Source organism: Rana temporaria, chromosome 9 (genome assembly GCF_905171775.1).
Source record: "Rana temporaria chromosome 9, aRanTem1.1, whole genome shotgun sequence".
NCBI lineage: Eukaryota > Metazoa > Chordata > Amphibia > Anura > Ranidae > Rana > Rana temporaria.
In genome coordinates this window covers 167,566,545-167,594,407 of record NC_053497.1, presented here as the reverse complement: position 1 = coordinate 167,594,407, position 27,863 = coordinate 167,566,545, and the positions used below count along the sequence as shown (strand labels likewise).

General features: G+C 48.8%; 1 protein-coding gene across 1 annotated transcript in view; it reads right to left on the bottom strand.

Annotated features, from left to right (window-relative positions):
• LOC120914612 (H-2 class II histocompatibility antigen, E-S beta chain-like) overlaps positions 1 to 27,201 on the bottom strand; it is a 103,996-nt gene extending 76,795 nt beyond the window's left edge. Inside the window, exon 1 of the mRNA XM_040325295.1 lies at positions 27,015 to 27,201. Coding sequence (XP_040181229.1) covers positions 27,015 to 27,201 — 187 coding nt within the window. The remainder of the gene's footprint in view (positions 1 to 27,014) is intronic.
• Between the last annotated feature and the right edge of the window lie 662 nt (positions 27,202 to 27,863).

Genomic DNA, 27,863 nt, shown 5'->3' with positions numbered 1-27,863 from the left:
CAAAGGTGCAGGGTACTGTGTAATGAAAAGGGGTTCAGAGGTGCAGGGTGTTGTGTAATGTAAAGGGGTTCAGGGGGTGCTGTGCAATGTAAAGGGGTCCAAAGGTTCAGGGTACTGTGTAATGTAAAGGGTTGCAGGGTGCTGTGTAATGTAAAGGGGTTCAGAGTTGCAGGGTTCTGTGTAATGTAAAGGGGTCCAGAGGTGCAGGGTTCTGTGTAATGTAAAGGGGTATAAGGGCTGTGTAATGTAAAGGGGTTCAGGGAGTGCTGTGTAATGTAAAGGGGTTCAGAGGGTGCTGTGCAATGTAAAGGGGTCCAGAGGTGCAGGGTACTGTGTAATGTAAAGGGTTGCAGGGTGCTGTGTAATGTAAAGGGGTTCAAAGGTGCAGGGTACTGTGTAATGAAAAGGGGTTCAGAGGTGCAGAGTGCTGTGTAATGTAAAGGGGTTCAGCGGTGCAGGGTTCTGTGTAATGTAAAGGGGTACAAGGGTTGTGTAATGTAAAGGGGTTTAGGGGGTGCTGTGCAATGTAAAGGGGTTCCGAGGTGCAGGGTGCTGTGTAATGTACAGGGGTTCCGAGGTGCAGGGTGCTGTGTAATGTAAAGGGGTTCAGGGGTTCAGAGGTGCAGGGTGCTGTGTAATGTAAAGGGGTTCAGAGGTGCAGGGTGCTATGTAATGTAAAGGGGTTCAGGGGGTGCTGTGAAATGTAAAGGGGTCCAGAGGTGCAGGGTTCTGTGTAATGTAAAGGGGTCCAGAGGTGCTGTGCAATGTAAAGGGGTACAACGGTTGTGTAATGTAAAGGGGTGCAGGGTGCTGTGTAATGTAAAGGGGTCAAGAGGTGCAGTTGTGGAGAGGGGGTACACAGTAGTGACAAAAAGATATTGAAGGATACAGAGGTATGCAGGGGGCACAGTGGGGTGTTTTGTTTTCACATTTTAAGGTGGGGGGGGGGGGGGGTGCCACATATAGGATCCGCCCCGGGTGCCAAATGCTCTAGGTACGCCCCTGTGAGCAGATTTCCGCTGCAGTCACAGCATCAGGAAAGGCCGCGGCTTCGGCCTAGCTCCGCGGAGCCGCGGCCTTCCTCGGCGGCTGGGTAATAAAGAGCACAGAAAAAGACACCTGTCGTGACATTCCATTACTGTTGCATTCACCATACACCCCTAGGACAGCGGAGGAGCCACGAGGTAATATGCCACCCAAACAAACCAGCAGCTTTTTCGGGGGTAGTGCTACATTAGGTTAGTGTGATTTCATGCAGAGATGTCAATGGAAGTTGCACATGAAATCGCCAGAAACCGTGCAGGAACCTTTTTTTTGTCGCCAATGGGGTGCGATTTATGTGACTTGGAATTGTCAACTTGCAGGACAAATCGCACTGGTGTGAACAGAGTCTGAATTATACTGTAAGGCCCCTTTTAGATGGGGTGGACCCCGTCAAGCTGATCAGCTTGCTCAGCAGGGGATCGCTGCGCCTTTCCCTGCTGAGCAGGCAGATGACAGGATCGTGTCCATTCCTCTATGCAGAGCGGACACGGTCACAGCCCCGCTGTCCTCTATGGGGTGGTTGGATGGAAACAGACCGTCTGTCCGTTTCCACCCGACTGTCATCTGTTCCGTCCAGCTGGATTGATGGAGATCAGATGCCTGTCTGTTTTTAGCAGATTGGATTGAATGTCGGGTGTGTCAGAGGACACGTTTGCTGACATCTACTGCCCCATAGGGAATTATGGACGGTCCGATTGGGTCCACCTGAAAAACTGACAGGTGTGCCCGATCGGGTTGTCCGTGTGAAAGGAACCTAAAGCCTCGTACACTCGGTACGATTGTTGGACAACCGACTATCAGATTTTTGTCAAAAGGGCGTGTGCCAGGATTTTTTATTGCATACTAACGTTGCACACATTTTTGTGCCACAAACACGAACGTAGTGACGTACTACGAGGCATTTCAGCTCTTGAGCGCCACCCTTTGGGCCCCTTCTGCTAATTTTGTGTTTGGTGAGCATTGAATCCGAGCATGCGTGTTTGTACTTTCGACTTTTGTGTGACGAATTTGTGTACTGACCATACGAAAATCTGACAAAAATGTACTAGCCTGTCATCCAATCCATTTGTTGGCTGAAAATTGGAAAACAATTGTCAAAAGGAGCGTACTAACAGTAAGCACTTTGAACAACAGTCTGTCAAACGACAATCCCCTTCTGATTTAGACCCCATACTCACAATTCGATTTTCTTCAGATTTACCAAAACCATATAATATGAGGTCAAACCTTAAAGCCTCTTACACACGATCGGATTTCCATCTGACAGATCCGTGGAATTTTGTGCGAAGGGCGTTGGCCAGTGAACTTGTTCTGCATACAGACGGCAGAACTTTTTCAGCCAACATACACGAAACTACGTGGTTTTTCAACTCTTTAGCACCACCCTTTGGGCAACTTCTGCTAATGTTGTCTTATGGCTAGCATTGGTTCGTAGTTTGCGTGTTTGTACTTCGGATTTTTTTCAGACGGACTTGTGTACACACGATCGGATAATCCGACAAGACACATTTGTTGTCGGAAAATTTGAAAGCATGCTATCCAACATTTGTTGTCGGAAATTCCGACAATTGTCCGATGATGCGTACAAACTGTTGGATTATCCGACAAAACCCTGCCATCACACAATTGTTGTCGATAATCCGATCGTGCTTAAAGCCCCATACACATGTAGCACTCACCCCCGAAGGAGCTGCTGGTTCGATTTTGGATGGCATGTTACCTCTGTGACTTCATGAGAGCCGTAATAATGGAATGTCCATACAGCAGGTGTCTTTTTCTCGTGCTTTTATTTACCCAACAGAGTAAAACAGTAAAACTTGCAGTGAAGGGTAAAGATGCATTAGGAGAAGAGATAGCAGGTTCAGGCGTAACAATAGGAAACAGTCCTGCTTCCAACAACACTTTGTCTTCTTTGCCACTCTAGCCAGAGTGGGTTTAGTGTACCTGGGAAGGCCTCTGCCACAGACCTGGCAGCCAGAATATCACTCGGAACTTTGAAGGGAAAAGCCTCTGCCACAGACCTTCCCTAGAATTTAGATCACGGAGACAATCCTCCTCGATAGACTTGAATCAACTTCAGGTAGTTTGCAGTTAGGTTACCGACTGACAGGCGACCGACGTCCAGCCTTTCAGTGTCCGGTTACCTCGATCCCCGTTGGATTGTCAGGACCCAGTCGATCACTGGGGCCCAGCCACAGCTCAGACGTCCCGAACCCACGTGGTCCCAGAACCGGGAGCGCCGCGTGGCACGCGCACCCCGGCCTGGTAGGCCATAACGCTGGGGCGCGTGGTGCAGACACCCTAAAGGTGGGTGACGCACTTCCAGAACAACCAGAACCAAAGGCATCTGTCATTTGAATACCCTCTGCCGGCATGCCCAGTGAGGCTCAACCCTCCTGATTGGCCGCCGAGAGAGAGCACCCAAACCTCGACTCCACTGCTGCCACCCACTGTCCCGGGGGGGAAACAGCACCCCAGGAACAACAGAATGAGCCACAGCAAAGCCAAGCCAAGACAGAGACCCAATTTGAAAAGATTAATTGGATAAGAGCTAACTAACTCTCTTTTCTTTCTCGTACATCACGGGACACAGAGCGGCATATTCATTACTATGTGGGTTATATGGAGTACCTTCAGGTGATGGACACTGGCAATCTCAAACAGGAAGTGCCCCTCCCTATATAACCCCCTCCCATAGGAGGAGTACCTCAGTTTTTTGGCCAGTGTCTTAGGTGTTGGTCACGGAATAGCTTGCCTCCATATCCTTAGGATTTAAGGCAGGCTAACCGGATCTGTCCAGAGTGCCTCAGTGCCGAAGTGGACAGTGCCCGGGCCCCAAACATCTGTGGGGTTTTGCCTATAATGCCCTCTCTGGAGGGCTGGACCCTGGGCCCAGGACTTGGAGCTTTTTTCCAAAGCCAAAAGTACCCTGTTTGCCGGGGTGCTATATAGGTCCAGGACAGCGGTTCCTTCCAGGACCCCAGTGCCTGATGGTCTACTACACTACCCACGGAGATGGGAGAAGATTGGACTGTGTTTGCTTGCAAACGTCCTGCGGCATGGAGCAGGTAAGTGGGGAGCTTGCGGAACTTGGTTCGACAGCGGGCTCCCCAGGGGGGATCAAAAGGGGGGGTAGCCTGAGTATGCTCTGCATGGGCACTTTGATCACTATGTCTGTGTGTGGACAGGATGATCTGATTTCCCCCCCCCATCTCTGGTTCCCCTGTCCAAGTTAATCTTTGCTGGCTACCTGCTGCCCTGCTGGTCAGATAGGGTCATCTTTTTGAGACCTATTCTGGGCAAAAAACTGAGTCCTTAGAGTCTCTGTTATGTGTCCTACCTGTCCGGGGGTTCAAATTTGCCGCCCTGCAGCCGTCGGCACGATCCTCTCTCCCTGCCTCTGTGGCGCCTGGCGCGCGTCTCCATGTGCCTCTCTCCTTCCTGACAGGCGCGTGCGCGGGCACGCCAAAATAGACGGTTTTGCGCCGTTCAGGAGGAGGGGCGGGGAGAGCGCAGGAAGAGGCGTGCCTTCGCGTCTGTTAAGAACAGACAGGCTGCGTTCATGGCTCAGTCTGAGCTGATCTGGAGGAGAGGGGACGCAGAGCGGCACTCCGGTGACCCCCGGTGGCAGGAAAGGGGTAGTACATCCTAGGCTTGGCCTATTTTCTTTCTATCAAGCCAAAAATTCCCCTTTGCAGCAGGTTGGAGGCTGGAAAAGAGATTTGGTGGGGCCGTATGTTAAAAAAAAAAAAAAAAAAAAAAAAAAAGAATATATATATATACATTTTATTTTAAAGGAACATAATATCATATTGAAAAAAAAAAAAAAAAAAAGATTTTTTCCCTTTATTTTTTGAATAAACATACTCGGCCTCACCAGAGGTTTTTGGACACTAGTAATCCTGCTGTTCCCTAAACCTCTTAACTATTCCTAGCTGCAAACAGTCAGTTGTTGCATGCAGGGGTACCTCGGTATTGTACTATGGCTCCCAAAGGCTCAGGATCAAAAGGGACAAAAAATGCCAAAAAACAAAAGGGCTCCCCCTCGGATTCTGAGGACACGAGTCAGGCTATGCCAGTACTCTCCCCACCTAGTAGCCAAGTTGTGGCCGCCTTGGTTAAGCCAATAGGGGGGTCTGGTGCGGCGGCTGGCCCAGATCCACCCAACCCTGTGTTTGTCACAGAGGAAATGCTAGCTGCCTCTTTGGGAGGGCTAGAGGAAAGATTGGCGGCTATGTTCGCTAAGTCTTTACCAGGCAAGAAACGGACTAGATCCCCTTCGCCTAAATTTGTATCCTCAGATGCTGAAATTCTCTCGCCGGAGGAATTAGATTTTCAGGAGGACCTACTGGACGAGAATCCAGAGGGTTCAGAAATTGAGGAATCTACTGTTGAAGAACCATTCTCAGCCTCCCAAGCGGAGAGTCTGTGGGTCCAGTCTTTGACAGACATGGTTCACTCAGCATTTAAGTTGCCTTTACCGGAGCTCCGGGGTCCGGCAGTTTCCTCTTTGGGCTCCTTAAAGGCGCCCTTGAACAACGCAGTTTTTCCGGTCCATCCTCTATTGGAGGAATTAATTTTCCAGGATTGGGTACGACCAGACAGAATTTTTCTGCCGCCTAAAAAAATTTCTGTTATCTACCCGTTGGAAGAGAAGTTTGCCAAAAGATGGGCGCTCCCAGCTGTGGATGCTGCCATCTCTTGTGTGAATAAATCACTAACTTGCCCGGTAGAAAACATTCAAATGTTTAAAGACCCGGTTGATAAACGTTTGGAAACTCTTTTAAAAGCTTCCTTTGCTACGGCAGGGGCAGTGGTACAGCCAGCAGTTGCTGCTATCGGAGTCTGTCAAGCTTTAAAGGACCAGACTAAACAGATGCTTAAGGACATCCCTGCCCAGCAGGCAGAGGAGCTATCTGATATACCCAGAGCTCTATGCTTTGCGGTGGATGCTATAAAGGATTCAGCAGGCGTCTCGTTTATCACTATTTTTAGTGCATATGAGAAGACTCTTATGGTTAAAGAACTGGGCGGCCGAGCCCCCGTGCAAAAAGCTTCTGGCAGGTTTTCCCTTCCATGGAGGGCGACTCTTCGGAGAAGATCTGGATAAATACATTCAGACTATCTCAAGTGGTAAGAGTACTCTTTTACCAGTCAAAAAGAAGTTTCGGGGGCCTACGTTTAAAAGGCAACTTTCTCCGGCTCCGGGGCCCTCAAATTCCAGGCAGTACCGACGGCCTCCTGTACGATCAAACTTTAACAGTAAATCGCAGGGACAGGCCTCTGGCGGCAAGAAGCCTTGGTATCGCAAACCAGCTAAGCCAGCCCCTAAGTCTGCCTTATGAAGGGGCGCCCCCACCCATGAGGGTGGGGGGAAGGCTTCACCTCTTTGCAGAGGTTTGGGAAGCCAACATCCCCGACAAATGGGTCCGGTCTACTGTGGCCGCAGGTTACAGATTAGAGTTTCTAAAATTCCCTCCTCCTCATTACCAGGAGTCAAGAGTACCAGGCGACCCTGTGAAAAGAGCCGCATTGATGGCGGCATTGAATCATCTGCTATGCCAGAAGGTGATAGTAGAAGTACCAGTCCGGGAACAGGGATTGGGGTTCTACTCCAACCTGTTTATCATCCCAAAGCCCAACGGCGATGTCAGGCCAATTTTGGACTTAAAGGGAGTAAATGCGTACCTAAAGGTCCGCTCATTCCGGATGGAAACTATTCGGTCAGCTGTCGCCGTGCTCCAGAAGGACGACTTCATGGCATCCATAGACATAAGGGATGCTTACCTTCATGTGCCAATTTTTCAGCCACATCAAGTATTTCTACGCTTCTCGGTGGCTCAACGTCATTTCCAATTTGTGGCGCTCCCCTTCGGGTTGGCTACGCCCCCCCGGGTATTCACGAAGGTCCTAGCTCCAATACTAGCCAATCTAAGGACCCAAGGGGTCTCGGTCCTGGCTTACCTGGACGACCTCTTGGTCGTAGACCACTCGTCTCCTGGCCTGGAACGAGCAGTGGCCCTCACTATCCAGTACCTCGAGAGGTTCGGCTGGGTCCTAAATTGAGACAAGTCAGCATTTCTGCCCACAAGGCAGCTGGAATATCTCGGTATGAGATTGGATACAGAACAACAGAGGGTGTTTCTGCCCGTATTAAAGGTCAAGGCCATCAAGGAGCTAATACGAATAGTTCTAAGCAAGAGAAGGCCAACTGTTCGCCTATGTATGCGGCTACTAGGCAAGATGGTGGCCACATTCGAGGCGGTTCCGTACGCTCAAAGTCACACTCGCATCCTGCAGGCAGCCATCCTGTCAGAATGGAGCAAGAGGCCTCAGGCCTTAGAAATTCCTTTGCCACTCTCACCAAAGGTGCGGCAAAGTCTATCTTGGTGGTTAAACCCTCAGAATCTCCTGAAGGGAAAGTCTTTCAGTCCTGTGACCTGGAAGATAGTAACCACAGATGCCAGCCTGATGGGCTGGGGAGCAGTTTTGGATGGTTGCACTCGCCAGGGCACTTGGGCAGCGGCAGAGAAGCAGTTGCCCATCAATATCTTGGAGCTCAGAGCTGCTCGACTAGCCCTCAGGGCTTGGACGTCCAAACTACAGGGGTTCCCGGTGAGAATACAATCGGACAGTGCCACGGCGGTGGCGTATATAAATCACCAAGGGGGAACCAAGAGTCAAGCCGCTCAGAGAGAAGTGAGCTTAATTCTCTTGTGGGCAGAGGCCCATGTGCCCTGCATATCGGCTATATTCATTCCCGGAGTGGACAACCTACAGGCGGACTTCTTAAGTCGCCAGACTCTGTTGCCGGGGGAGTGGTCTCTGCATCCACAGGTCTTTCAGACACTCTGCCAGAAATGGGGAGTGCCGGACGTGGATATCATGGCATCGAGACTAAACAAGAAGCTAGACAGGTTCATGTCCCGCACAAGGGATCCCAGGGCCTGCGGAACCGATGCGTTGGTTTGCCCTTGGCATCGGTTCAAGCTTCTTTATGCATTTCCCCCGCTCCAGTTACTACCCCGCCTGCTGCGCAGGATCAGGGTGGAGCACATACCAGTCATCCTGGTAGCTCCAGCATGGCCCAGAAGGGCATGGTATTCACTAATCCTAAAGATGGTAGTGGGAGACCCTTGGACTCTTCCTCTACGGCCAGACCTGCTATCGCAAGGTCCGATCCTCCACCCGGCCTTACGGCATCTAAATTTGACGGCCTGGAGGCTGAATCCCTGATTCTCAGGGGTAGAGGTCTGTCTCAGAAGGTAATCTCTACCCTAATCAGGGCCAGGAAACCGGTCTCTAGGGTGATTTGTTACAGGGTCTGGAAGGCCTATGTAGACTGGTGTGAGTCCAAGCTATGGCTTCTCGTAAGTTTTCCATTGATAGAGTATTAAGTTTTCTCCAGCTAGGAGTGGATAAAGGACTGGCATTAAGCACAATCAAAGGATAGATTCAGCTTTGTCAGTATGGTTTCAGCGGCCGCTGGCCACCCACTCGCTGGTTAAGACCTTCATTCAAGGGGTCTTACGTATTAATCCTCCATTTAAATCCCCGCTTTGCCCGTGGGATTTAAATCTTGTTCTGTCAAGTTTACAGAAACAACCTTTTGAGCCGTTGGCTGAAATTCCTTTGGTTTTACTGACAAGGAAGTTAGTGTTTTTGGTCGCCATAGTTTCCGCCAGAAGAGTATCGGAACTGGCAGCCTTATCCTGTAAGGAACCATATCTTATTTTGCATAAGGACAGGGTCGTTCTCCGCCCTCATCCTTCCTTCCTACCAAAGGTTATATCCAGTTTTCATCTAAACCAGGATTGGTATTACCATCCTTCTTTCCTAAACCTACTTCCAGAAAGGAAGGGTTGCTGCATACCTTGGATATTGTAAGGGCCATGAAGGCCTATCTTAAAGCTACAGAGAAGATCCGGAAAACAGAGGTGTTGTTCACTTTACCAGATGGGCCCAAGAAGGGGCAGGCAGCTGCAAAATCCACCATCTCGAGGTAGATTAAACAGTTAATCACTCAGGCCTACGGCTTGAAAGGGTTGCCTCCTCCGGTATCATTAAAGGATACTAGGGCCATGGGCACCTCCTGGGCAGCACACCACCAGATCTCTATGGCTCAAGTTTGCAAGGCGGCAACCTGGTCTTCAATCCACACGTTTACAAAGTTCTACCAGTTGGACGTAAGAAGGAATACAGATACAGCCTTTGGGCAGGCAGTGCTGCAGGCTGCGATTTAAGACCCTCAGAATCGGGGGCACCCTTGAGTTATATTTAAATTTAAGTTTAATTTTTCTCGACTAAGTTGGATTTATTATTATTTGAGAGTATCTCTGAATTAAATCCTTGTGTCTTGGGAAGATTTCTCCCTCCCCTCAGTAAAGCATTGCTTTGGGACATCCCACATAGTAATGAATATGCCGCTCTGTGTCCCGTGATGTACGAGAAAGAAAAAGGGATTTTTAATACAGCTTACCTGTAAAATCCTTTTCTTGGAGTACATCACGGGACACAGAGCTCCCACCCCTTTTATGGGGACCATTTTTGGGAGGCATACTGCTTGCTACAAAACTGAGGTACTCCTCCTATGGGAGGGGGTTATATAGGGAGGGGCACTTCCTGTTTGAGATTGCCAGTGTCCATCACCTGAAGGTACTCCATATAACCCACATAGTAATGAATATGCCGCTCTGTGTCCCGTGATGTACTCCAAGAAAAGGATTTTACAGGTAAGCTGTATTAAAAATCCCTTTATCCCCCTTAAATTTCAAACCGCAACCACTAGTGTTCAAGCCTGAACACATGACCTGAACCTGCTTTGACAGTAGAGAGAAGAAATAGAAAATAATAGACAAATATAAGAATAGTAAATAGTAAAAGTGATACATTTATGATATTAAACATTCCTGACTATCTATCCTGCCCTATTCTCCGACAGTTTTGATAGATGATCAACAACCTGCAAAACAAAATGGAAGAACACACACAAAAATATACACATACAGTCACTGAGGGTGAAATGAGACTGCACCTTCCCAGCAAAGCTGAAGCCTCCTCTCCTCCCAAAGAGACACATTTCAAATAAGTGCTGAGAATTTCTCAAACTGCATGAACTTAAAGTGGAGGTTCACCCAAAAAAATCTATTTTTAACACTAGATTGGACCTAATTACAGGAAGCAGAATCGGGTGTTTTGTTTAAAATCAATGCAGTACTTACCGTTTTACAGATAGATGTTCTCCGCCGCTTCCGGGTATGGGCTGCGGGACTGGGCGTTCCTATTTGATTGACAGCCTTCCAACCGTCGCATACATCGCGTCACCAGTTTCCGAAAGTAGCTGAACGTCGGTGCACAGGCTCCGTATAGAGCCGCACCGACATTCGGCAACTCGTGACGTGCTGTATGCGACCGTCGGAAGGCTGTCAATCAAATAGGAATGTCCAGTCCCGAAGACCATATCCGGAAGCGGCGGAGAACATCTATCTGTAAAACAGTAAGTACTGCATTGATTTTAAACAAAACACCCGATTCTGCTTCCCGTAAGTAGGCCCAATCTATTGTTAAAAAAAAAATTTCGGGTGAACTCCCGCTTTAAAAGAAAATATATACAAGATTGTCTTTCTGCAGTGGTAGAAATTGCACACCCCTAGTGGTCAGTGTGCTGGTACTACCAGTATAAGCAGTCCATACTCAAATTAAAGTAACAGGAGAAAGAAACTTTTCTTCTTTCTTCTCTTGCGTATGATGAAGCCGTTGGGACCCTAATCTTACTAACTATATCATCCCCCCCAAAGTTCTGCACATTTGGGCCCAAATGTGGATCCGGTGGAAATGAAAACAAACTGAAAAGGGTGATCATTCCCGTCCTTGACTTCTTTAAGCAGCAAATTAAAGTGACAATGCAGGCATGAGGCCTACAGGTAAAACCTGGGATCTGGCAGAGCGATAATGTCCCCTTGGTCATTCACTGTGGTAACTGAATAGACCCGATCAACTTTTTCGGGCTCTTTATGACCACTCTGTCATGGTAAATGTACCGGCCAGGACTCCAATCCTTCATGCAACCTTCAAACCGGTGGAAAACACGAATAAAGGAATAGTCAGTACTGCGGGCAGGCTTTGGCACATTTAGATAGTCCCAGATGGCGTCTTTGCACCATTCCTCCCGCTTTGATTCAATTTCCTGCATCAGGTCTGCAGGCACATACAGGAACTCCCATCCCTAATCCAGGGCTACCTTCTTCATGACAATACGTTGAAGACGGGCTAACTTTGGCAGCGTACGGAGGTGTCCTAGTCCCGGCATAACAAGGGCATCCGGGGCCCTCTTTATCACAGGGGATGCAGCTGGAATAGGTACAGTCTCTTTAAGGTCACAAGCATTTGGCACTGTGACTTCCCAAGTTAGTTGTGGGACATCCGCTCATGACGTGGTATCCCTGGAGTGTCTTTTAGATCTGCAGGGTTTTGCAGCACGGGAACCCTCTGCCCCATTGTAGCTCAGGCAGATCCGGTTCAAACCACCCGTCATCCCCAACATCGGACGATGAGTCCAGGTCGGAGGTGTCACACTCCTCAGCAGGCAAATACACTCTTTCCATAGTGGATGTACTGACCTTATCCTTGGTTGCGGCCTCGACAGGGGCATCATTCTCCCTGGAGTCCGGTTCAGGTCTGCGCGTAGGTAGGCCTCGACCACAGCCGTGGGAGACCTTCACGGTACCCGTTTTTCCCGAAGCGGGCCAAGCAGGAACCACCGCCATGCTTGCAGTCTCGGTGGCAGCATCCACCTTCGAAGCAGGCACACAGTTCTTTGTATCGGAGTCACTTACTTCAGGCGAAACCATCGGAGTGGCAACTGATAAAATGGTGACTGTAGCAGTAGTAGATGTAACAGCATCGGTGTCAGTCGTAGTGGTAGTAGGTGCAGGCCAGGGAACCTCTTCTTCCACGTTCACCGTTCCGGTGATCCAACCGACACGGTATTCGCGGGGAGACTCCGTTGGCTGTTCCACTCGGAACAAATATTCCCGGCACTTCTTGCACCAAGCAAAGGGCAGGAGTCGGACAGCCAACTCCGCACATCGGGGACAAGACAAACCAAGGGCCTCCACGCTGCCGTTAGTAAACAGCACGAACCGCCCCTGCGTCCCCATTCGGTTCCCGGTGTCAGCCAGTGAAACTCCGGTGACAGCAGGCATCAGGTGGACTCCAATAGTAGACATCAGAGGCCTCAATTTTTCGAACGGTGTCGGGGGACACAGACATGTTGCACGGTCCTATCTCGTGGGCGGGCAATCACTCTTTGGCGCCAAACTCGCCCTACGTATCACGCAGGGGTGGGTAACTCCTCCTTTTTGTTCTTTTCTGGGCACGTTGCAGGCACACGTCACTCCGCTGCACGTGCGCCCAGACTCTCACTACCTGAAGTTAACTCCTTCCTCACCGCACAGTTCAACACCACGACAATTCCTGGCTCTCAATGGCAGAATAAAATTTCACAGTTCCGTTGTCAGAGGCAACAGCCGATCCCGGACGAGCCCCCACATGTAGCACTCACCCCCGAAGGAGCTGCTGGTTAGATTTTGGGTGGCATGTTACCTCTGTGACTCCGCCGTCTAGGGTAGTTGATGAGAGCCAAAATAATGGAATGTCCATACAGCAGGTGTCTTTTTCTCATGCTTTTATTTACCCAACAGAGTAAAACAGTAAAACTTGCAGTGAAGGGTAAAGATGCATTAGGAGAAGAGATAGCAGGTTCAGGCGTAACAATAGGAAACAGTCCTGCTTCCAACAACACTTTGTCTTCTTTGCCACTCTAGCCAGAGTGGGTTTAGTGTACCTGCCACAGACCTGGCAGCCAGAATATCACTCGGAACTTTGAAGGGAAAAGCCTCTGCCACAGACCTTCCCTAGAATTTAGATCACGGAGACAATCCTCCTCGATAGACTTGAATCAACTTCAGGTAGTTTGCAGTTAGGTTACCGACTGACAGGCGACCGACGTCCAGCCTTTCAGTGTCCGATTACCTCGATCCCCGTTGGATTGTCGGGACCCAGTCGATCACTGGGGCCCAGCCACAGCTCAGACGTCCCGAACCAACGTGGTCCCAGAACCGAGAGCGGCATGCGCACCCTGGCCTGGTAGGCCATAACGCTGGGGCGCGTGGTGCAGACACCCTAAAGGTGGGTGATGCACTTCCAGAACAACCAGAACCAAAGGCGTCTGTCATTTAAATACCCTCTCCCGGCATGCCCAGCGAGGCTCAACCCTCCTGATTGGCTGCCGAGAGAGAGCACCCAAACCTCGACTCCACTGAAACAGCACCCCAGGAACAACAGAATGAGCCCACAGCACAGAGCCAAGCCAAGACAGAGACCCAATTTGAAATGATTAATTGGATAAGAGCTAACTAACTCTCTTATCCCCCTTAAAGTTTAAACAGCACCGGTACCTGAAAGTAACCTGGCGCTACACACATTACTGGATTTTCTGCAGATTTTTGTCTTCAGATTTACCTAAAACCATGTAGTGCAAGAGCCTGCCTGATTGCATACAAATTGAAGTGCTTAAGGTTTGACCTCATATTATATGATTTTGGTAAATCTGAAGACAAAAATCTTCAGAAAATCTAATAGTGTGTATGGGGTCTTAAAGTGGTTGGAAATCCTTACAGACCGCTGTTTACTACAGGTAAGGCTTACCTGTAGCTACCCCCGATATCTCCTAAACCTGCGATGTCGCCGGCCGGAGTTGTGTACGGGGACCACTACGGGGGCTTTGATCTAAGGTGAGTATTTCATAAGGAGCTAGTATACATCGCATACTAGCTCATTGTGCCTTTGTCTTGCAGTTTTTTTTTGGGGGGGGGGGGGGGGGGTTCCAAGCACTTTAACCACTTAAGCCCCGGACCATATTGCTGGTCAATGACCAGGCCACTTTTTGCGGCACTGCATCGTTTTAACTGACAATTGCGCGGTCGTACGTCGTGGCTCCCAAACAAAATTGCCGTCCTTTTTTTCCCCACAAATAGAGCTTTCTTTTGGTGGTATTTGATCACCTCTGCAGTTTTTAGTTTGTGCTATAAACAATAATAGAGCGACAATTTTGAAAAAAATGAATATTTTTAACTTTTTGCTATAATAAATATCCCCCAAAAATGTATAAAAAAACAATTTTTTTCCTCAGTTTAGGCCGATACGTATTCTTCTACATATTTTTCATTAAAAAAAATTGCAATAAGCATTTATTGATTGGTTTGCGCAAAAGTTATAGCGTTTACAAAATAGGGGATAGTTTTATGGCATTTTTATTAATATTTTTTCTTTACTAGTAATGGCGGCGATCAGCGATTTTTATCGGTACTGCTACATTATGGCGGACACTTTTGACACATTTTTGGGACCATTGGCATTTTTATAGCGATCAGTGCTATAAAAATGCATTGATTACTATAAAAATACCACTGGTAGGGAAGGGGTTAACACTAGGGGCGAGGAAGGGGTTAAGTATGTTCCCTGGGTGTGTTCTAACTGAAGGGGGGGAGTTGAATGACTAGGGGAAATGACTGATCGCTGTTCAATGTATGAACAGAAGATCAGGCATTTCTCCCCCTGACAGGACCGGGAGCTGTGTGTTTACACACACAGCTCCCGGTTCTCGCTCTGTAACGAGCGTCGCGCCTGCCGGGCATGCGCGTCGGCATCAGGGGCACACGGTCGGCGCGCACGCTCCCCTATTGGGTGAACGGCGAGATGACGTATAGCTACGTGATCTCGCCCAGCCGTGCCGACCAGTTATACGGCGGCTGGTCGGCAAGTAGTTAAAGCCCCATACACACGATTAGATTTTCTGCAGATTTTTGTCTTCAGATTTACCAAAACCATGTAGTGAAAGGGCCTGCCTGATTGCATACAAATTTAAATACTTTAGCCACTGTGGGAGATTAGCTCGTGGGGATCACCTTTTCTGAATGATAGTCCGCAAGCAGGCACTTTCTTTTTAAGTCTGGCGGATGCCAGGTTTTATTTAAAAGGTTTGCAGGTTAAAAATAAAGAAAACAATAAATTAAATCCTTGCTGTCCGGCGCTAACTAAACAAATTAGTCTCCTCTCTATACAGTGCAGGGCTGGTCCCCGTCACCCACAAAACATGCAGTAAAGCAAACCTTTCTTTAGTCCAACATTCAGCGCTCCCTTCACTCAGGTCCCTTCCTGAGTCTCAAAGTCAGAGCCCTGTTGTGCTCTCTTCCTGGTCTTTTAAAGTCCAGCTGATTGTGGACTCCAGTGGACCCAAACATCCGGACCGGAACCCTAGCCAGGCCCAGAGGCTGTAAAACCCAGACCGGATTCCAGTTCAGTCCCTTATAATGGAACGTATGCGAGGTGAAATGTACCTATGATCATGTATCGCACCTCGCATACCGTCACACCACGTACACACGATCGGATTGTTGGCCAACAGATCGTCAGATTTTTGTCAAAAGGGCACGTGCCTGGATCTTATCCGAGGGGAATTGTGTGATGGCAGGCTGTTAGATTTTTTGCGGACAAATGTGGGATAACATGCTTTAAAATTGTCCGCCAACAAATGTGTGTTGCAAAATGAAGGAAAAACGTAGCTTACGCTATGAATAGGCACTAAAGTTTGGTGTGAAACGCGTCAACTTTTTTTTCAATTTTTTATTTATGACAGAGAAACCGGTCCGGCCGGACCCTTACATTACAGTCAACACGTCAACATTAGCATGGGGCAAGAAACATTTACAACACACATATGTTTAAGTACATAATGAGCATCCCAGCTGACCCCCCGCCAAGCCCGCCCACCCCCAATAGGGGGTCGCGCGGCCTCGGACGGGAGAGCTGCCCGGAGCTCTCTGACTCCCCAGCCCTCAGCCCAATGGGGCCTTTACCAACAATTAATTTCCAAGGTTGCATTGACTCCGTTTATGACCGAGCCAGTGTAGCTGGATCCAAACGGCCCAGTCACTCCACCCAATTTTCCTATTTCCAGATAGTAGGATATAGCAGGTAGTAGCAGAAAGGGCCGGTGGGTGTAAGAGGGGTAGCAGAGAAAGGAAGGGGGGGGATTTCGCACAAGCATGGACTACCCAAAGCGCCCTATGGGGGGCGTAAGTGGCCCTCAGGCCCGAGTCAATCAGAGTTCCTAAGACTCTGTCCCTCATCAGAGAATTTGAAAACATGCCAGATTTGCCAAGTTTTGGTGTAGGCTTCTTGCCTCTGCTGGCTCGAGAGGATCAGATCCTCCATCAGACTTATTTCATCAACCTTCCTGAGCCATAAAGCTATGGTCGGCGGGTGAGGGGACTTCCAGTGCAGGGGTACGCATGCCTTGGCCGCGTCCAGAAGATGGCGCACAATTGAATTTTTGTACGACCTTGCAGAACGCTGGGTCGTTCGTTCTGTAAATTTCTGGGTAATGCGGCGCACCTCTCCCCAGAATCCCCTGATCCGCGAGCATGACCAAAACACGTGAAGAAGCGTGCCCCTCTCCTGTCCACATCTCCAGCAGATGGCTGTGGAGTCTGGGAACATTTTACTCAGAAGGTCCGGGGTTCTATACCACTGCATGAGTATCTTGTAATTTGTCTCCTGGATTTTGGCACACAAGGAGGACTTGTGGGCGAATCTGACTATATTTTGTTTCTCAGCTGGCGAGAACTGAATACCCAAATCCCGTTCCCACTTTGCAAGAGCCAGAATCTGGTATTCTTCACGGGGAGTGATTAGCATGGAGTACATCAGTGATAGCGTATGGGGTAATACCCCAGATTCCTCACATAGTTCCTCAAGTGTTGTCAGGGGGGTCTGTAGTCTCCGGGGAGGAGGGAGGCTGCAAAGGAAATGGCCCAGTTGGTTCGCTCTCATGAAGTCAAATCCATAGATCCCGGTGGGGTCCGCAAGTTCTGTCACTGACTTCCACCTTCTTGCAGCACTAAAGTGGGATGCCTGAAAAAGCCCTGCGCGTCGGATGTCAAGAAATACCTTGTCTCGCAGCCCCGGTTCAAAATTAGGGTGACCAATAATTGGTCTGAGGGGTGAGGACTGGTCAGATAGTGAGTGTTGTGAGAACAGTCGTGCGCATATCTTGATTGTGTTCCCTACCACTTCGTGTCGTGTGATCTTAGTTGGCAGTGTCTCGAGGCACCAAGGGGCTCTGTGTATTGGTATCTCTCCCTGTCCCTGTTCTATTTGTGTCCAGAGTTTGGTAGCACCGTGACGGCACCAGTCCAGCAATCTCCCCAGGTGTATTGCCTGGTAATAGATCCGGACCTCCGGCAGCGCCAACCCACCCCGAATTTTTGGCAGGGAGAGCACCGACCTTTGAATGCGCGCCCTCTTCCCGGCCCAAAGAAAGCGCGAGAAGGCCGAGTGTATTTGTTTGAAATAGCTACTTGGGATGCGGATCAGGACGGCTTGCATAAGGTAGAGGAATTTGGGTAGCACGGACATCTTGAGTATGTTACAGCGGCCCACCCATGAATGTAGGCCGTTGGACCATTGATCAAGTAGTTTCTGGACTTCTCTTAACAGAGGGGGAAAGTTCAGCTTAAATAGTTGCGTGAAGGAAGGTGGGATACGCGTCCCTAAATATTTCAACGCTACATCCGTCCAGCTCAGGTGAAAACTGTTTTTAAGGCGGGAGAGCTGCTGTCCCCAGGAACAAGCATGGCGTCTTACTGTCTGTTACCACATGTAGGAGGTTGAGTACTTTAGTGGTGTTGTCTCTCGCCTCTCTAGATGGGACAAAACCCACCTGATCCAAGTGAATCAATTGGAGAAGGTGTTTCTGCAGCCTGGTCGCTAGGATTTTTGTGAACAGTTTTAGGTCCACATTCAGGAGGGATATCGGGCGGTAACTCCCGCAGAGGGCCGGATCCTTGCCCTCCTTTGGTATCACCGAAATCTGGGCCTGTAATGTTGCAGCATGAAGTGATTCCCCCGCGCCCAGGTCATTATATAGCTTAATCATGTGGTGGCCAAGGAAAGGCAGGAGGGCCCTATAGTAGGCAATGGTCAGGCCGTCAGGTCCCGGGGCTTTCCCTGTCTTTGCGTTTTTCAGGGCGAGTTGAAGCTCGGACATGGCAATCGGTTCCTCCAGGCTCTCCCTCACCTCTGGTGTCAAGGAGGGCATGAGGGACGAGGCAATGTACTCCCGAGCAGCCTCTCGGGTGGTTGGGATTTTCTCCAAATTGTATAGGGATTCATAAAAGTTCCTAAATTCCCTTGTGATCTGTTGGGGAAGGGATTGTTTCTGACCGGTGTTGGACATGATACAGGGGATGTATGTAGCGAGACGCTGCGTGCGAAGTGTATTTGCTAAAAGTCTCCCGCATTTATTGCCCGATTCATACGTTTTTCGCCTACAGATTTGAAGGGCAGATTTAGCTTTGAAAAGTAGGACCTCTGTCACCTGTGATCGGACTAAGTCGAGTTCCGCACCAAGTTGTCTAGTGGGAGTCAGTTTGTGTGTCGTCTCCAGCGAGTGGAGTTTAGCAAGGAGCGTGGCCAACTGTGCGGATCTTTCGCGTTTTAGTCTCGCCCCATGTTTTATGAGCACCCCCCGAATCACGGCTTTGTGCGCCTCCCATACCACTCCCACGGTGCTGTCCGGGGTTGTGTTCGTTTCGAAATAGTGTGTTAGTTCTCTGATCACATCAGCCAAAACCTCTGAGTTCTGCAGGAGACTCTCATTAAGTCTCCATACATACCCCTGTCCCCCCGAGGGGTCAGAGATGGTACATTTCAAAGTAAGCGGAGCGTGGTCGGACCAGGTGATCGATCCGATAGATATGTCTCAAATTGCTTGTAACTGTCCGTGGGGTAGCAGAAAATAGTCTATCCGCGAGTAAGTTTGATGCGGCTTAGAGAAAAAGGTGTAGTCCCTCTCTCCCACATGGAGCAGGCGCCAAGCGTCTACTAGCTGCTGGGAGTGGAGAACATCTCCTATTCTTCTGCGTACCTCTCGGGGCGTGGAGGATTTCCCAGATGAGGTGTCTTCAGGCGAGTTCAGTGGTATGTTCAAATCCCCCCCCACTATCAGAAAGCCCTCCGCAAATCGCCGCAATTGAGCCATTTTTTTTTTTAAAAAGACGTCTTGTTGGGTGTTGGGGTTGTACAAGTTAGCAAGGGTCACTTTCCTGTCACCTATTGTGCCTTTTAAGAATAAGAATCGTCCCTCTGTATCCGTGCAGACCTCCAAGGGTTTCCATGGGACCCCCGAGGCCACAAGGATAGAGACCCCCCTAGATTTCGCCTCTGTGTATTGCGAGTGATAGGTTGTGGGGAAGTGTCTATTTTTCAGTAGTGGCAGGTTACTTGCCTTAAAGTGGGTCTCTTGCAACATCACCACATCAGCCTTCATGCGTCTCATATCATGGAGCAGCATACGCCGTTTTTCGGGTGTGTTGAGGCCCTTCACGTTTAGCGAAATCACAGTGAGTTCGTCCATGCCTGCGCGAAAGGAGAGAGCGGGGAGGGTTGGAGAGGGGGGTCCCCTATAGGGGGAAGAGAAAAAAGAAGAGAGCAAGGGAAGATAAGAGAAAAAAGATGAGTACGGACAAAAGAAGCGTACACTAGGGTGTGCAGCTAGTTGGGGTAAACTAAAGTAGCCAAAAAACGGCTAAGACGCTCTCCGGGAAAACCCAAAAATTGAGCGCAATCCTAGGTGGGGTAGGGACTAGAAAGAGCCAGGAGGTGAGCTCCCGACTCTCCCCACCCAATCCCGGCATGCAAGAGTGATGTTGTAAAAAGGAAAACACACCTCGGCAAGATGGATATACCAACAGCAACGTGACTGGCTAACCGGTCAGGCTATAGGCAGTCCAATCATATGTAAAACAATAACTTAACTAGGCAAAGAAAATAAACAGCTATGCAGTTTAGCAACAGGTACACACATTGTGGTTGTTAGGCTCGGGCCGCATGATGAACTTCCTGAAGGTCCCCGACAAGGGGGACAACAAATGACACATCCCTTCACCCCCGCCCCTCTCCCCCAATGCCGACACACCCTTCTCTCTAGGGCAATGCTCCAAGACCAGGGGGTGCATGGTAGTTCTCTCTTTCCCCCCTATAGCAACTTTAACTCCCAAACCAAATACCTTTGCCCTCAGCGCCCAGACCGTGGATCATGTGTCCCCATCCCGCCTCCGAATTCCCCCAACCCCCCCCCCCCCCGGGAACCCAGTCAGCCGAACCGCCCACGTTCTCGGAGGCACATCCCGCCGGGACAGTCAATAGCACCACACAATGTCCCTCATGTGCCCCCCCCCCCCACCGCACACATAGTCCCAAACATTTCAGCATTAGGCAGGGGGCAAGCATCTCCCGCCGGGGGGGTAACAAAAAAAAGAAAAAAAAGGGGGGGGGGGGACAGTCAGTCCCAATGATGAGAGCTGCAGATCCGTTGGGGGCTCCCTCCAGCGGGGCCAGATCGGGGGGGGAGCGGGGCCAGTCTCAAAAGAATACTCGAGTGGGGCACACTCTCCCAGGGGTGTAAGGCCACGGTTTCAGGGCAGCGTTAATGAAGATGGGCCGTTAGGGTAGGCTAGAACAAGGGGCGCGGATCTGGCGATCCAACAAGAGGGGATAGTCATGGGAATCCAGGATCAGGAAAGTGCGGCCCAGGGCCTACTCACGTGGAGCTGCGTCTTGGTCCTAGTTGCGCCTCCGCCCGTTTCTCCTCTGTCTGGGTTGCAAGGGACCACGGTAAGCCGCTATCCCCGAGCGACCGGTCTGACGAGGCAAGAGCTGTAGCCAGTCGGGCACTGGTATGGGATCCGTCGCCATGAAGCGGAAGAGTGCTGGAAGGTCTGCCGTCGTCTGGAGCGTGAAGGCCTCTGCATCCCTACGGAAGGTGACGGCCAGGGGGTATCCCCAACGGTAGGTATGATCAGTCTGTCTGGCGAGATCCAGCAGGGGCCTCAGCAACGCCCTGCGGCGAAGTGTAGCTCTGGACAGGTCTTGCATGATTCTGATGCGGGTGCCGTCCACTTCCGCGTCCTCCTGATCCCAGGCCTGGCGAAGAATGGCTTCTCGTTGGACATACCGGTGGAGCCGGCATATAATGTCGCGGGGCCTGTCCGGGTCCGTCGGCTTGGGGCCTAGCGCTCTGTGCGCCCTATCCAGTTCAATCACGGCCTCCGGTTCTCCAAGGACTCCCCGGAATATCTCCATCACTCGGGCCCCGACATCCTCCACTTCTGCCGTTTCTGGAACACCCCGGAGCCGCAGGTTGTTGCGGCGGCTCCGGTCCTCCACGTCTTCCAAGTGTAGTTGGAGGGACACCGCAGCCTCATGATGGTGGTCTCGGGCCTGCTCGAGTGCGGCCACTCTAGCTTCCAGGGAGGTCACCGATTCTTCCCCTGACACCACTCTCTCCGTGAGGTTGGAAACCTCTCCCCGCACCTCCTGTATGTCGCATCTGTGCGTCTCTTCCAGGCGCAGGATCAGGGCCTCAATGTCGGACCTGGTCGGAAGGGCCTGCAACAGCGCCCTGATATCCTGGTCCATCCCCCCTGCCTCCAGTATTTGCAGGGTCGGCATCTCGTCCAGAGGGTTCTCCGGTGATCGGGCCTCGATGTGCGTGTCGCTGGCGATCGCCTCACTACAGTCCGGTGGTCGGGCCTCTCCCTCAGCTCCACGTGGAGAGCCTCGTGGTGTGGTTAGAGCAGCCTCGGATGGGGTCTCCTGCAAGGACCTGAAATACTTCTGTATTTCGCCCGAGATCTTGCCAGTCGGTGTCTCCTTTGCCGCCGCTCTGGTTTTGTACCGTTTGGCCGAGTACATGCCGGTGTGTGGGTAATTTTAGCCGGTAATTGGGGGATCGGGCCGGGAGCTCAATGTACAAGCGTCCTCACTCAGCCATGTCCAGGCCACCGAAACGCGGCAACTTTTTAACCCATCTGCTGTGGCATGCTTTTTGTATGTTGTTTTGATTTTACAATAAAAGCAATTTATTTTTGGAGTGCGGCTGTCCAGAACGTTTTTTCCTTCATTTTGCATTATTCCATGCATTGCCAGCACCCTTGGCTTTGGATCAGGTGAGGAGACTTTCTGATTAGTATCTTAGAGCAGTGATTCCTCTTTTTCATTTTGGTCTCTGGACTTAACAAATGTGCGTTGTCGGATTATCCGATCGTGTGTACACAAGTCCGTCGGACGAAACTCCAAAGTACAAACATGCATGCTCAGAAGCAATGCTAACCATAACACAACATTAGTAGAAGTTGCCCAAAGGGTGGCGCTAAAGAGCTGAATAACCACATAGTTTGCGTTTGTTGGCCGACAATTCTTTGCCGTTTGTAGGCAACACAAGTTCCTGGCCAACGCCCTTCGGACAAAAGTCCTAGGCTTTGTCCGATGAAAATCCGATCGTGTGTATGAGGCTTAACGGCACAATTGTCGGCCAACAAACACGAACGTAGTGATGTACTCAGAGGAATTTCAGCTCTTGAGCGCCACCCTTTGGGCACTTTCTGCTAATTTCGTGTTTGGTGAGCATTGATTTCGAGCATGCGTGTTTGTACTTTCGACTTTTTTCTGCCGAAAATTTACTAGCCTGCCATCCAACATTTGTTGGCCGAAAGTTGGACAACAATTAAATGTCGGAAGGAGCGTACTAACGGTCGCATTTCAGCACAACAGTCTGTCAGCAGACGATCCCCAGCCAACAATCGGATCGTGTGTACGAGGCTTTAACCATTTCGTCTATAGACATCCTCCGCTCCTCCGGCCCATGGGGGGCGCGCAAGCGCACCCGCTGCATCACTACAGTGCCGATGCGCTAGCCTGGCGGCCGCGATGTCTGCCAGGCACCTGCGATCACAGAGATTCACGTCCTGTCAGGGAGAGGAGACCGATGCTGTGTCCCTTGTACATAGGGACACAGATCGGTCACTTCCCCCACAGTTATGGCTCATACACACAGTCAGACATCCAACAAAATTTCCCTTGGATTGTTTTCCTAATTGATTTGTCCGGCCACACCCATAGCATACACACAGTCAGACTTTTCTGCAAACTTTTCTAAAACTTTCCTAACATCACATGTTTTTTTTGCTATTTTCTGCTCTTTACTGCCACCCTTTGGTTAACTTCTGCTATTGTTTGTTGCTTTTAACATTGGTTCTGAGCATGCGTATTTGCACTTTGTCCAAAAGTTGGTTGGATTGCTGTACACACAGTCAGACAAGGCACCATCTGACTTTTGTTGCCGAAAAGTTGGTCCGTTTGCAGACCCAACTTTTTGTTGGATAAAAACCCGAAAAAGTTGGTCCGATGGAGCGTACACACGGTCAGACAAATTAGAAAACTTGCAGATTTTGAAGTTGGTTGGCAAAAAGTGTGACCGTGTGTATGGGGCTTTAGAAACACTAGACAGGGTATACATTTAACCCCTTCCTCGCCCCCTTCCCTGCCAGTCACATTTATACAGTAATCAGTGCATATTTATAGCACTGGTCGCTGTATAAATGTGAATGATCCCAAAAAATGTGTCAAAAGTGTTCGATGTGTCTGCCATAATGTTGCAGTCTCAATAAAAATCGCAGATCGCCGCCATTACTAGAAAAAAAAAATCATAATTCTGTCCCCTATTTTGTAGGCGCTATAACTTTTGCGCAAACCAGTTTTTTTTCTTTTACCAAAAATATGTAGAAGAATATGTATCGGCCTAAACTGAGAAAAAAAAAAGTAAAAAAAAAAAAATTGGGGATATTTATTATAGCAAAAAGTAAAAATAGTGTTTTTTTTTTCAAAATTGTCGCTCTTTTTTTGTTTAAAGCGCAAAAAATAAAAAACGCAAAGGTGATCGAATACCACCAAAAGAAAGCTCTATTTGTGGGGAAAAAAAGGACGTCAATTTTGTTTAGGACGCAGTTTTGTTAAAGCGACGCAGTGCTGGAAGCTGAAATTTCGCCTGGGCAGGAAGGGGGTTTATGTGCACAGTAAGCAAGTGGTTAAAGTGGTTGTAAACCCATTTAAAAAAAAAAAAACTAACACCTGCAAGACAAAGGCATAATGAGCTAGTATGCTTAGCATACTAGCTCATTATGTAATACTCACCTGAGATCAAAGCCCTTGCTGTGGTGCCTGTACAGAGCACCGGCCGGCGACATCACTCCCGGGTGTTATTTCCGGTATCGCGGCTCCATCGCTGTGATTGGCCAGAGCTGCGATGATGTCACTACCACACATGCGCGTTGGAGCCACCGGTAACGGCACACTCACTGAAGCAACAGCACATGCAGGGGACAGGGGACATCTCCTAAACCGTGCAGGTTTAGGATATATCCTGGGTAGCTACTGGTAAGCTTTATTGTAAGCCATGACTAAGCACTAATGTAGTGCGAAACATGTCGGCTGTCCCTTTCTGTGGCTGTGTCTTGCTGTGTATGTTTACTTTTATTGAATAAAGACAACTTTCCGAAGTTTATCTGGAGTGCGGCTGTCCATTTTCTCCCAAATCTTCTTCATTTGCCTTGTGCATCGCCAGCACCTTGGTTTCCTGAGAGGTCACTAATTGCTCACAAGATCCACCTGGAGCGGTGACTCCTTTCTTCTAAGCCTTATTATAGGCTTACCTGTAGCAAAAAGTGTGTTGAAAGGGTGTATAACCACTTTAAGGTGTGACCTCATATTATATGATTTTGGTAAATCTGAAGACCAAATTCTGCAGAATATGTAATGGTGTGTATGGAGTCTAAGGCCAGTACAGCCGATACGAAAACTGGATGGAAAAATTTGTACGTCAAGCTTTCTGGCGATTTTCGGATCGTTAGTAAGGTGCTTTCGACAGTCAATTTCACATTTTCGTCAGACAAAAGCTGAATGTGCAGACTTTACATTTTTTGTCAGATGTGATCTCAACATCTGATTTTCGTTTCATTAGTACGGTTTTCGTACGCATGCTCAGAAACAAAATACATACAGAAATATTCAACACATTACATCACTTCTGACACTGTATTCGGTCGTACAAAAATTCCGTTATTGGGAGTAACCTCTTCACTTTCGACATGAGACTAGCATGTCACAATAATTGGATGCTCGGTGGACAAAAAAATAGAATCGTGTGTATGAGGCTTGATTCTCCAAAAATAATCTATACACATCCTCCACTATATGAAGCTTTTTTTAAAGTCTTTCTTCCTCATTGTAATGCCTGTGAGCTCCTGAACTTATCCTTTCCCTCTTCACTCCCATTTGTTTGGAATGAGCAGTACACACACATAGGTTGTGGTCACGTGCACTGCTCTATGTACACTACAAATCCCATAGTCTACAGCAGGGGTGCCCAACCTTTTGAAGGCCGCGGGCCACTTAGGCGACTTAGTAACCAGTCGCGGGCCACAATGAGTGGAGTGGGCAGATGACAGGTCTGTGTCCAGTCTGCATATGCAAAGCAGACACAGACATAGCCCAATCTAGTCTATAGGCCCTCCGATCCAATCAGATAGAACGGGGCAGATCCACTTCTGTTTTTTTAGCAGATCGGATTGGAGGTAGGCTGGTGTAAACGGATAAAAGTCTGTTTACATCTGCCGCTCCATAGAGGTGAATGGAGGGTCCGATTGGGTCGGATCGATCGCGTGAAAGGGACCTAAGACTGCTTTTACACTGATGGTCTGCGATCTAATGTGGCGCAGTGTACCTGTGCTTTTTCCGCCGGTTAGCTGCACTTTGCCATAAGGAGAATTATTGAATTACCTGTCAACTATAGGTAGGCACCACATCCCTTATTTGAAGAATAAATGGGTATGGAAATTAAACTGGATTTTTAAAGTGCAACACAATACAAATATTTATATCAAAAATACATTTTATTTATATAGAAATAGAAAAGATATAAAAATCCATCATATATTCAATAGAATGTCATAAATGCAAATAGACAATTTTCTCGACATGTTTCGCCCTATAATTTGGCTTCTTCCGGAGATTGTCTCGCACTACTGAAAATCTAGATTGAAACATTCAAGGAATGTATAAAATAAATTTCTTGGAACAGCATCAAGGAGAGGAACCTTTGTATGAAGTAAATTGGTGTACCATAGAGAGGGGAAGATATTCTATGTCAAAAACTCATGTACCAAGACATGTGTTGGAGAATGCTGGCGATAGGCTAAAGGACCAGTCTGGCCCATCTTATAGAAGATTTTGAAGAAAAGGATTCAAATCACAGATAGATCCACAATCTCCACTAATCCCGCATTAATCCCAAGACCACTGATAAGTACAAATGAACCATCAGCATGGTCAAAGTAGATATACCTCCATACTGCACATGCGGCAAACGGCCAGCATGGAATATCAAAGATGGTGCCTCTCCTTTAAAAGCTGCTCCTGCCCTTTGCCATAGACGTCTATTATATCCTGCAGGTGTGGTGCACTTTCTGAAAAGCTGATGGCTTCCTCTATCACCGGCTTCATTTACAACACTCATACTCTTGGGTGGCAGGTCCGCAACCTGCAATCTGGGCTTGCCAACCAGCCAACCCAGAGTAGGAGGTCGCGGGCCACATCAGAGGGCTCCGCGGGCCACTGGTTGGGCACCCCTGGTCTACAGTTTCTAGCCCATCTCAGGAGCAAGCAAGAGAGGGTGACTACAATCCTACATACACTGGGACCATAGAGAATGAACGTAGCCACCCTCTAACAGGAAGAAAAAAATATATTTGGAGTATTGAAGGAGGCTGAGAGCAAGAGAAAGGACTTTTCTGAGTTAAGAATAGACTTGAATGGAACGTTTTTTTAAAACTAGAGTTTCAGTTTAATTGCCAACAGTCATGCACGATTTTGAAAGAATACATCTTGTTGTATAGCATTTTAGAAAAAGCAATCTACATTGATCAGCTGCTAAGCCCCTTTTGCAGTTTAGTACAACATTTATTTTGTTAGTTAAACAGGAAAAAAAAAACAGAAATTCAGGAGGTACATACCTGCTCTGTATTCTCCATGGATGATGTCAGTCTGAAGAAGTAATACAGTACTGAAGAAAAATAAAACTGCTTTCATCTTGCTGCAAGTGCTGCTGGTAATGCTCAGCCACTCAAAGATATAGCAAGTATAGTGAAACAAAGTCATTATCATAAAATACAGCAGAGTGGGTGTCACTTGGTTGAGCATTTTTTCTGCATGTGCCAATCACAATGTTTGCTTTTTTCATCACTTGTTACTAGGGAGAGTTTCTCTGTAGCTGTGCTGGTTTCCTTGTGCTGCTGATTGAAAACATAGAAGATAACAAAGTTATGGCTGTAGAACTGTTTCATCTGAGACTCCAGAAATATAGATAAAGATGGGATGTGGGCTACATACAATCTGGAAGATGCAAATATACTGTAATATACTGTGTGTGTGTGTGTGTGTGTGTGTGTGTGTGTGTCAGTTTATATGGATTTGTGAAGATGTATATGTAGCGCCCTGCTCCTGTTAGGCAGGTGCTGCTTTAAATTTTGAGGGGGTCTGAGTTGTTAATTGACTATATTGGCGAATATGATTGTGGTAAATTTAGCCTCTGTTCTAGCCATGGTTGTGCTGTAACCACTATTGTTCGCCTGGGGGTGTTATTACCACCCCAGGCCAAGGGTGGGAGCAGCAGAGTCAGGGTGTATTGGGTGTCCCCCTCGGCAGTGAACGAGTGGTCATCCTGCTGTGCATGCTGGGGAGGGGTACTTAAGGGACACACCATTGGACCGGGGTCGTCGGTCTGTCGTTCCACCACCTCGTGGCCGGCCTGGCCGGGGGTGCGTGCTCCTGAATCCTGGCTCCGGGACCACGTTGGTCCGGGT